This window comes from Amphiprion ocellaris, chromosome 16, assembly GCF_022539595.1.
Source record: "Amphiprion ocellaris isolate individual 3 ecotype Okinawa chromosome 16, ASM2253959v1, whole genome shotgun sequence".
Lineage (NCBI taxonomy): Eukaryota > Metazoa > Chordata > Actinopteri > Pomacentridae > Amphiprion > Amphiprion ocellaris.
The window spans coordinates 1,624,648-1,636,040 of NC_072781.1; the positions used below are offsets into that span (position 1 = coordinate 1,624,648).

At 41.3% G+C, this 11,393-nt stretch overlaps 1 protein-coding gene across 3 annotated transcripts; it reads right to left on the bottom strand.

Annotated features, from left to right (window-relative positions):
• Positions 1-224: 224 nt before the first annotated feature.
• LOC111571451 (uncharacterized) lies at positions 225-10,057 on the bottom strand. 3 transcript variants are annotated; one of them, XM_023274621.3, is made up of 7 exons: positions 9,992-10,057; positions 9,576-9,809; positions 7,614-7,808; positions 5,097-5,266; positions 4,868-5,017; positions 3,466-3,638; positions 225-3,394 (listed from the first exon to the last, which is right to left on the bottom strand). In XM_023274621.3, exons 2-7 carry the CDS (start codon positions 9,759-9,761, stop codon positions 2,982-2,984), a joined length of 1,287 nt encoding a protein of 428 aa, XP_023130389.2. In that variant the 5' UTR covers positions 9,762-9,809; positions 9,992-10,057; the 3' UTR covers positions 225-2,981. The 3 variants fall into 3 exon arrangements, with proteins under 3 accessions (XP_023130389.2, XP_023130371.2, XP_023130378.2); XM_023274603.3 differs by having other exon boundaries at positions 9,940-10,029; XM_023274610.3 differs by having other exon boundaries at positions 9,951-10,024.
• Between the last annotated feature and the right edge of the window lie 1,336 nt (positions 10,058-11,393).

Here is an 11,393-nt window from a genome sequence, read left to right on the forward strand (position 1 = left end):
AGACAGAAAGCATCTTTTCAACCTTTCTAAGTGAGAAACACTTAAGGAAAAGTGCCACCTCTCCTGTGGACATCACTCAGACTGTCCCCCTTCCTTCCCACAGAGGTGTGTTGGCAAGGTTGCTGTACAGGTGACCTTTCAAGAAAACAGCATTGAATTGGGTGTTTTGAATTGGGTTTTTTACCGACTAAAATAATAAGAAAGCATTTAGAAAGACAAAAACATTCACATCAGTGTGTTTATTTTATTTCAAGGTGAAGTTTACATTTATAAGCAAACACCAAACAAGAAATATGCAGCAATCAGTAACCATGGAAACGTGTTTTGCCATGGTTACGCTGCTCCAACACTGACTGCAAACCTCTTAATTCACATCAGAAAATATGCCATGTCCAAATACGGGCTAAAGATCTCAAAGAATCTGATGTTCCTGTCTGCTGTGGGCTGAGTGCAGAGGTGGTGCTGACACTTCCTGCATCCACATGACAGTAAAGGTGGAGGTGTTGCTAAGATGCTAACAGGAGGACATTTGCACCACATGCTGCCAGCGCACTCTGATCCTTCCACAATAACTGGTGTGAAAAGTCACTTTACTGCCAGATGTATCAACATAACCAACTTCTATGTAGGTTCCAACAGTAAAGCAGCGTTGATCGGGTCCTTGTATCCTTGCTGGTCAGTGAATCGAAGCATGTCCACCAGGTGGCGCTGCAACTGAGAGTGTATTTTGGCCTATGGATGTGATGAGGGTCAGACTCTGATCACACATGTAAAGGCTGAGGCAGATTAGAGCATCTACAGGCCAGTTACACAGCATTTCCTCTTTCATGGCGAAATGTCGAAATTCTGGGGGCCGCCATTTCACACCCTCAGACTTTTGCGGAGTATTTTAATAACTTTTGATCACCCATGCCTGCTGTACATCCTGGCCAAATTTCAGCTCTGTCGGAGTTACCCTCATTGAGTTTAGAGCTTTTGAAAAAGTGCAAAAATTGGTCCAAAATCGTCCAAAATATGACACATAATTCAAAACGGCCGACTTCCTGTTGTGTTTTGGGTATGGTTGTCAATTACATTTTTGTGCGTCTTGAGGAGTTACATATGTCTACCAAATTTCATAGCTGTAAGTGACACGTACTCTCCGTAGTAAATGTTTGAAATAATAAATCCATGGGTTTCAATATGGTCTTCACACCATTTGGTGCTCGGACCCGAAATATAAGGTCTGCATTGAATGACTGTATATAAAGATGGCAAACTCCCAGTAACGTCAACTGTAGGTTTAAGTTTTGAAGTTAAGAGAGGTAACTTCACCATTTTGGTAGGTCCTGACTTCTGAGCAAAAAGTGAGGTGGAGCCTTCATGTCACCTAAAGAGTTCAGCAATGGTCTACGTTCCCAGGACTTCATTACTTCCACCGTCCCCTCGGTCCGCACAGAACTCGGCAAACACCCTTTTTTTTTAATCTGCTGCCTCAACCTGGAACTCAATACAGCAGAGTCTGAAGAGTCCAACTTGATTCCCCTGGAGGACTTCAAACGTCTTTTAAATACCATGGAAATATGATCTTTTAGGACTTGTTCTTAGTGTTTTGACATTTTCATTTTATTACCTTTGCACATCAATTTTGATGTCTTTGTTGTGTTTTGTCGTGAACCTGACTGACTTGCTTTTGAAAACAATATCAAGCGGCCATTTGAGGAACCACAGTTTTCTTGTCTGTTGGCTTCATGTTTTAACACCGTTTAATCCTTAATTCTGTATCCACTGAGGAGTGACTACGGACATTTAGAGCTTCTGTTGGCGGATGCTGATTTGGTGAGGAGCCTCCAGTCTCAGTGGAAATTGTAGCTCCCGTTAGCAGTCCGCTAACTTCATTAGAAGCTATTCGCACCTTCAGTCTTCGTATATTGTGTATTAAATGTGTGTCATTAGAGGCACTAGTTTTGTCTAGTTAGTTCCGTGCACTATTCATTCATTTATTGGTTTCTGTTACTTGTGGTGGGTGTTGCTACTGTGTTTTGGTTTTGGCTAAGGGGTTAAGTTGTTTTGTATTTCTTTAGCTGGTTTGTAAACTCTGTTAGCCTTCATTTGGTTTTATTTGGTTCTCTGATTTAGCAGCACCCACCGGTCTTGTTTTCTTTGTATTATCACTATCCTTTTGTGTTAATTTGCCACTAACAAATTGCTTTCCCAAACCAATAACGTGGTGATTTTTGTTCCATCCAGCTGACCCTAGAGGTTGGAATCATAACAGCATCCTTTTTCTATTTGATTCCGTTAACAGAAGGGAAATCTTGGGTTTGCACAGATGACTTGTCTGTAGCTACCCATGGGCAATGAGTTACAGGAAAAACCTGAACTGTTTACCCCTACAGTGAGGTGATCCGGTGGCTCGGTTGGGCTGTGGGGGCATTCTGTGGGCATTTGGTCCCTTTGAGGAAAAACTCACTGCAAAATCAATGCAGAGTTGTTGTGAGTGATCTTGTCTATACTATGAGGAAACATTTCTCTGCTAATGGGAGTGTTCTCTTCCAGGATGACAGTGTTCCCACTTAGAGGGCATGAAGGGTCATTGGATGAGCTGAGGACTATAAAAATGATGTGAATCATGCTGTGGCCTTCAAAGTGTTAGACTCCATCATCAAAACATCAAATGAGCAAAGATCTGTGGGAAGTATTAGTCTTCCATCCTTCTACTAGAGTGTCAGTAACTTGCAGTAATGAAAAGGTGGCAGAAGACCTGAGTAAGACACGCTATGTTGGTTTTTCCTTCAATTTATCACTCATTGTGCGACTAAAAATGAGTCAAGTGTTACACTTCACAGACTACCAGACACCTTTGTTTTTCTCATGAACATTTAATAAAGCTAATCATCTGGTTCAAAACGTCCACCTCAAAATGCAGAATTGCTTCATGTTTCTGAGTGTAGCTCTTCTTCAGTAGAGGATGGACCTCCTGTGATGTGGCTGCTGTGCTTTTATTCGCTTGTTGCATCGTCCTGACTGTGGTTGAAGCTTTCTTCAGGCTGCGTCTCCACAATACTCAGTTTCAAACTTTCATCCCTTTGACGGCATTCCTCCGTGTCCTCTCGTCTTCCTCTACTTTCCACTCTTTGTTCTGCTTTTGTTCCTTCTGTCTGGTCTTTAAGATGCTCCCCTTTGCTTTGTTCCGTCTCATTTCTCAGCTTCTTCTTGTTTGTGCATCTTAGCGTGTTCAGATTCTCGCTAGCTTTGGTGAAGTAGCTCTGCAGCTCTGCCACCGGTCCTTCATCGGAGAAGAGGCGGTCCAGGTAGGCCTGAGCGTATTGATCTGAGGTGATCAGGTCCAGGTTCATGAAGGAGGACGCTGTTTTAGAGGCGTCATCGGGCTCACAGTCCCTCCTTCTTCTCCCTGTTAAGTTCAGCTCAGTTCAGTTAAATAGAAGTCAATGAAAGCAGTAGTTTTACTCCAACAAACTCTACCTGTCTCTGTCTCCATGCTGGATAGAGGGATGGTCACACTCTGTCCTGTCTCTCTGTCCGTCACAGTGATTCCCGTCATGTTGCCGTCCTCTGAAACCTCTCCAGAGGCATCACATCCTTCCATAAGACCCCCTCGACATTTCACAACACTTATTGTATTCGACTTGTAGCGCCTAGAAAGAGGAGAACAGAACTTTTCAGTCGAGTAATAACTTTTATTCTTGCAAAAAGTGACTCATGCTTAGAAGTGTCACTTTATGAAGCACTTTTGCACTTAACTTGTTTCATAAGAGTAGAAATGCATATTCATCTCCTCAGACAAAGCCACAGCATTGCGGGGAAGCTGCCGGCTCTCACACTCATTCACGAAAACTCGCTTTGCATTTTAGCTTTCAAGTTTATTCCCATTTCACTCCCATTTGTTCCTCAAGTTTCTGATTATGTAAGGACGGTATTTTTACTGTCTAAGCTGAGAGTTAAGGGCTCCACTTTTCTGACAGTCTGATGAGCTTTGTGTCTCTGCTGTTCCATTTGGAGCAAGCTGCAGACAGGCAGGTCGTGTGTGGCGCTAGTTTCCACTGTCGGTGTGTTTTATTAGCTTCCACTGAAGAGCTGTGTGTTTTCTGTCTAACGTGGTGAGCTTGTGTTTGTTGCACGCTTGTAGCTCCAGGAACAGTTTGAAAGTAAATTCTGAAACATTTATTACTCTACCAAGGAACGCGGCGGAGTTATGTGACAATCGGCATCTGTCTGTCTGTCTGTCTGTCTGTCTGTCTGCAACATTACTCGAAAACAGACAAACGGATTTGGATTATCATTTTGAGATATAACGGCCGGCACAGCGTCACCGTAACTATGACAACAAGTGAACGCTTTGTTAGTTGCCTGCTGACCATCACATGGTTGCTACTACAAATCCACCACTGCCAACTTATCGGAAATGATACAAGGAACAACTGATTAAATTGTGGGGGTGTTTCCAAGTCCCATCCATTTACGGTGGCCGCTACATATTTAGGTCACGCAATTCGGTATCCGTACATAACGTACACATGCAGAACACACGCCTGTGCTCAGCGCAAGCTCAGGGAATTAACAGTCTTGGTGGAGTACTGCGCTTTCTGAGTGCTTTTCTTGTTTAAAAAAATAATCCCAGAGGGGTCAGAGATGAACTTGTTTTCTCACCTCAAATGAGAAAAATCCTGTCCAGCCCACGCAGTCAGAAAACAGATATTTTTGCTAACTTGCAGCCTGCTTTACTTCCTAGAGGGCATCTATGCGTGAGATCTGTGGAGCCAGTTACCCACGAACATGTAAAGATGCCATATGTACACGTCGGCTGAGGAAAACGCTGCTGTGGAGGCACTAAAAACCTTATCTCTGGTGTGTTACCAGCGTTTACCTGTAAGCAGGTAGAATCTGTGCCAGGTCTTCTTTGTATTGCTCCAGAGCTGCTCTGGCAGATAAAGGCTCAGCTTTGCCCTCAAGAACAGCCAGATGAACCAACATCTGGGTGTGAAATGCTGCTCCACTGGCCCAGTGTCTCAGAGATCTGGAGGTATAACAGCAAAATAACGTCACAACACAGCGTCTTCTACAGCATTTAACACTATCTCACTGCATCCTCTCACCTGGAGTCACAGTCTCCTCCCAGCAGACAAGTCTTCAGCTGGGTGAGGACGAGGCTGAGCTGGGCCTCCAGTCTGATGGAGTCCTGGATCAGTTTGTTTTTATCACTCAGGCTGATCCTGCAGCGCTTCAGATACTCCTCCATCACCTCCTGCAGCTCCCACACTCTCTGCTGCGGTTAGAAATCCAAACAAGCAGTATATCACAGTGTTTTTGGAGCAATCTTTGCTGGTTATAAGTAATCCAATCTTTATTGAATTGTCAGGATTATGAAAACAAGTGGCTAAAACATGTAGTTGCAAACAAAACTATTGTATTTAACCCTGCTCTGTATGTAATATTTGACATGTTAAACATTTTCAGATTATTTAGAATCCATTTAAGTTGAGCTCCATAATGACAAGTGGATTTTTTTTTTTCAATTACAGCCATAAACAGTGAGGACTTCATGTTGTTGTTTTGTTGTTTGAGTTTTCTGCGTATTGTTTCAGGTTTTATTTCAACAATAACCTGTCATTTGTTGTCTTTTTTTGTTGTGTTTTCCGACATTGTCTGTTAGCTGGATTCCTCAGCCGTTCTTTGTTTGAGATGTTTCCTGCCAGCTTTTGTTCCTCTTCACCCACCAGAAGCTTTTATTGAGTTCTCTTTTATTCTTTTAACCTGCAGTCTGCCTGAGTGTTCTGCATGCACCTTCTCTTCTGAACACAGAACAACTTCATGAAACCTCGGCAAGAAAAAGACATCCAGGCCTGGAAGTCTGTTTAACGGAGTTTTCCACTTGGTTAGTCAACACAGAGCTTCTGAATCCAGATCTGCATATTTCTGACAAGAAGAACAGAGTGTAGTCCTAAACCAGTATGAGGAATTTCAAAATAAAATACACGCTAGAAGCAATCAGCTGCTGCAGACAAAGCAGGAAGAATTGGAAAAATAATGTCTGAATGCATAAGTTAACAGACTTAACAACAACACAAGACAATTATGAGGTCAATCTGATAATAATTCCAGTTGTGTGTGTCATTAAATTAATGTATTGCTTAGATACACAAGGGATTTTATGTTAAATTTAGCTTCATTCTTTCACCTGCAAATCTGGCTATGTTTAAAAATGATTCAAACTAAGACGAAAGCTTCCTGCAGATCTGACAAGTTCAACAAATTCAAGACTTTAGTTGTTTTATCAGTCTATGTTTTAGGTATAAAAAGGCCTTTAGATGAATATGAAGCAAGAAAGACTCTAATATCAAAGCCCTTCAGGGATAAAGAATGCGTTCACCTCTGACAGCATCTCACTATCTTTGAACTGAGATCCACAGGAAAGACCTGAGTGGTCAGCTGACTGCTTTCAATCGATCTGTTATCTCGAACTTCACCTGTTCCAGAGCCAAAATATCAGTGACCTCGAAGCTGTTGCAGAAATTTAAAAGAGAGGTATGAGAAGCAACTATCAGAAACGTTTATTGGATGTTGTTTAATATTAAAAAAGATTGACATAATCCAGCACTTTTGTGTCACTGCAGGATTACAGTGACATTTTGTACATGCAAGCATCAGCTCTGCATTAAGATAGATTACTGGTAGGGCACCCGTATAGTTCAACGGGTTGAGTGGGTGACCCATGTACAGGACTGGTCCCCGATGCAGCGGCCCGGGTTCAATTCCTGCTTGCAGCCCTTTGCTGCAGGTCTTCCCCTGACTCTTCTCCCTCCTTTCCTGTCTGTCTACACTGTCCCTATCAAATAAAGCCATAAAAGGCCAAAAAAAAAAAAAAAAGATAGATTACTGGTAATACTTCTAATACTCTTTACGGGGAGCTGTATGTTAAAGTTGGCTGGGTCTTACTCTTTATATGGCCTAATGAACACTCTGTTTTACTGACTATGGGCCTAATTTTCTTTAATACAACTGGTAAGCACTACAGAATATTCTCATATCCCTAAAATGAGCATCACTAAAGGTTTTCTGACTGCTTACCAAGGTTTTTAATGTATTCTTATAAAATTTTGTCCTGATTAGAATGATTTTACACACTGACAGAGCTGAATAATTTTGATTGCAACTACACTACTGTTCAAAATTTGGGGGTCATCCAGACGATTTTTTTTGTTTTCCATGAAAACTACCACTTTTCTCCATGTGCTAACATAACTGCACAAGAGTTTTCTAATCATCAATGAGCCTTTCAACACCATTAACTAACACAATGTAGCATTAGAACACAGGAGTGATGGTTGCTGGAAATGTTCCTCTGTACCTCTATGGAGATATTCCATTAAAAATCAGCTGTTTCCAGCTACAATAGTCATTTACCACATTAACAATGTCTACAATGGATTTATCATTCATTTAATGTTATCTTCATTGAAAAAAATGCTTTTCTTTCAAAAATAAGGACGTTTTTTAATAACTCCAAACTTTTGAACAGTAGTGTACATCAGTAAATATATATATGGGAATATATTCAGATAACATTTCACCAACCACTCGTATCTCTTCCTTTATCCCTTATTGGGCCTCACCTGGCTCGACAATGACCCCGCTGACCTCCCCTTCACACCTGATGGCTGTTTGGAGGATGTGTAGGCCATGTCCATCACCATGGTAACCACCAGCCCCACCAGGCCGGCCAGGCGAGGCTCATCCGAGAAGGTCGACAGTCGGCCAATCAGGTCCCTCAGGTAGGTGGGCGCACGGCTCCCGATGTCGCCTTGCAGCTGAGAAACGAGCAGAAAGTTTTACGACGTGTTGAAACGAGGACAGAACTCCGGCCTGCTGTTTCTATTATCTTTCTCAATAAGATAAAAACGTTAGTGGAGGCAGATCGCTCTCTCGTCTGTTTGAGAACAGAGCAGCGTTCTGTCATCATCGTCATCATCATCATCATCATCATCATCATCATCATGCTGGTGCTCGACAGCCGTTGTATTGATCTGCAGCCTCGTTCCAAACCCCAACACGACTCCATCTTTAACAGAAGCGGTGCTCAGTTTTGCTTTCTGAACTGTTTCAAGGTAAAAACTATCTTCTTCCTCTTTCTGTTACTCTCCGTCTGTACTTCATGGCTGAATGGATTTAAAGCTGATCAATGAGCATTTCACCTGATTTCAGACAAAACACAACATGGAACCTTCTGTAGCTCATCACTGTTTTGCTCTTTTGCTGCTACACTCATTCATTCAAGCCCCAATTTGTTCCTAAGTATGATTTATAGTAAATTTTTATTTGACCGATAAGTTTCCTTTTGTGAAAAATGACATAAACAAGTGGCTGTAGACTCACGCAGACATTTTGTTATAGTTGTTAATGATATATTGCAAATATTTCCATGTATTTTGTTCCTATCCTCATTCAGCAATGAATAGTGTCATCTTTATTCGCCATCACATCAATTCCACTGTTCTTATAATAGCTACCAAGCTTTCTGCATGTCTCTGCTGGGATTTAGTTCCACTCCTCTAGGTCTTTGAGGTTAAAGGCTTTCTCTCCATCACTCACAGTCTCTCAGATGGATTCAGGTCTGGACTGATGTTGTTTCCTGTAAACTATTTCTTGACCATTCTGGCTGTTTGTTTCAGATATTAGACTTGTTACAAGCTCTAAGGTTTTCAGCAGACTGTCCGATGGTTTCCTCCACAATCTTAACATTGTTCTCTTTGACAAGGTTTCCTGGTTCGTCAGCTAAAAAAATTGCCCCCAAAGCATCACTTTCCCGCCACCATAATTGACCGTGTTGAAGGGTTCTTGGTGTTGAAAGCTTCTCCGTCCTTTGCTAAGCTCTGGTCTTTGTCCAGCTGAGCTTTTGTGTACCTGTCTTGAAAAAATGGAGTCCTTGTCCTTCGTCTGTGTCCATGGAGACCAGCCTTTGTCAGTGTCTGCTTTGAAATATTGGTACTATAGCTGCTCAGATTCTATCAGGACGGTCATGGTAGTGATCCCTGGACTCTTCTTGGTCTCTTCCATTATCATTCTTGGCAGCACATGGGCCACCTATGGCTTCCTTTGTAAGGTTTTTCAGTGTGCAGCTCCTTGCGTTGCACTTGATAGCACTTGGATATGACTTTACCAACTTTCCATATCTTGTAGGCCGTCACAATATGCATGTACCCTAATGGCAAGCTCCTTGGTTTTTTCATTTTATATTTGACCTTAAATTGATAGTAAATGACCAGAGAACTACTTGCCCAGCTGGTTTTAGTTTATAGTGTATTTGAACGCACTGGACCATGGTAGAAATTGCCAAAAGCTGCATTTTCTCCAAAATTAGCACTAGTTTCAAGGGATGTGACCAATTTTGGAGCTGGCATTTTAAGCAAAATGGTAGAAATAGTTAAAGTTCGTCATAAATATCTCTAACATTACATCTTTTGTACTATTTTCCTCCAAAAGAAACCAATTGGTTGCATAAAAGTTCACTATAAATCCAAATTTGGATAAAATTTGGGGCTTGCTGTTGCACTTTCTTTAAAATCTAATGTCTTAACCTGCTTCAGTTGTTCCTGGAGGGAAGCCTGGGTGGCGAAGCCCTCATTGTGATTGGCCAGAAGGACGGGATGGACGACTCCGAGGTCGGGTATGGCACCGCCTTCCAACATAGCATCATAGAGGATAGAACCAATTGCATCCTTCGCTTGAGAAAGTTCTTCCTCTGATGAGAAGAGCTGGCCCATGTCCAGTTCTGTGATCAACCGGAGTACGTTCCAGATTTATGGCAGCATCTGAGGTAAAACAGACATGTAGAAAAACATAAGATTTGTTTGTTTTCTTTCATAGCTATCATGACATTTGGGGTTTAACACAGATTGTGGACATCTGTACAGTCTACACAACTTAAAATACACACAATACCTCAAAAATACCTCAGAAACTGCACCCTGATATTTCACATTAGCAGTCCTACCAATGCAGTGACTTGTGTTTGGGACAACCGGCCTCTTGTATCTTCACTTCCTGCTCTGTCTCCACCTGCTGCAGTCAACACATCCACCAAGACAACCCCTTAGAGAGCATAATCCAGCAGCAAACCTACAGCTCCCTCTAGCTGTGGAGATACAGGAGTGCAGCATCTACCCCGGTCTGTTTGCCTCAGTGATCTCTATCTGTCAGCTGTTAGTGTAAGAAAAATGAAGGCCTCTGAGATTAGCTGTTTTGCAGTCATTCTTATAGCGTTATCTGAAAGTGAATGCATTATAGTGAAATGAAACTAATCCTCTTTGTGTTGAGGGACTTGGTGGAACAAACCAGAGGTCCTTGGGAGTGAAAGTAATAGCTGCAAACTCTTAACGGCTGTGTTAAACATTGGAAAAATAGGCCAAGGGCTTCCAGCTCTTTTATTTAGCTAAATGGAACAGTGGCCTTGGTGGTGGTGTGATGTTGACTTTTTTTACTTGATCAAATATGGGGCGAGGGGATTTGGGATTTTATGTAGCATGAGCAATGTTCTTTGTTAACTGGGACAAGGGCTTGTGCACATTGTCACATCACAATTTTGTGTATATGACAGTTAAACTCTAGATCTAGACTCTAGATCACATTAACGTCTTCATCATTCAGGTGATTTAAGGTTTTGTGTGTTGCATCATATGCCACGTGTCAGACACGATCAGCTTTTTATCATTTAGTGTCACAGAGCAGCAGATGGTAGAAGGACTTAAAGGTCAAATCAAAAGAAGAGAAAATGGTGAGAGGCGGTGGTGGTTTTTATAGTAAATATCATTGAAATTCAGAAAAAAATAACACTACAGGTGAATGATGTAGTCAGAAAATGCAAAACACTTTCCATGTGTTCATCTTCAGTCAACATCATCAGAAAGCTGGTTATTCTGTTGTATGTTTTATTGTTACTGAGGTCAAAGTGGTTTTCCATTAGCATACACAAAGGGGGAAAATATTAGAAACATTTTGCTTCTTGAATTGTCCACTTACTGTACAGATGTTCGTATGTATGTATGTATGTATGTATGTATGTATGTATGTATGTATGTATGTATGTATGTATGTATGTATGTATGTATGTATGTTCGTATGTATGTATGTATGTATGTATGTATGTATGTATGTATGTATGTATGTATGTATGTATAATAGAAAACAAAACAGAAAACAAAAAAATAAATAAAACTCTTGTATTTTTGCAACAGTGGGTTTTGCAGGGTTGAAAAATATAAGGTACATAAAAATGTACCTTTTTTATGTGGAATTACAGTTTTGGCCTGTTTGTGTGTGTGTGTTTTTAGGATTAACATGGAAATTAATACTTTTTTTCCTGGCATTTCTATAGTTTTTTTTCTGTAATTGATCAA

Excerpts from the sequence above, each read along its gene's own strand:
- LOC111571451 (XM_023274621.3), bottom strand. The coding sequence starts at position 9,761 with ATGGGCCAGCTCTTCTCATCAGAGGAAGAACTTTCTCAAGCGAAGGAT. Across the intron at positions 7,809-9,575 it reads TCCAGGAACAACTGAAGCAG|CTGCAAGGCGACATCGGGAG; the intron begins GTTAAGACATTA and ends CTCGTTTCTCAG. Across the intron at positions 3,395-3,465 it reads CAGCATGGAGACAGAGACAG|GGAGAAGAAGGAGGGACTGT; the intron begins GTAGAGTTTGTT and ends TGAACTTAACAG.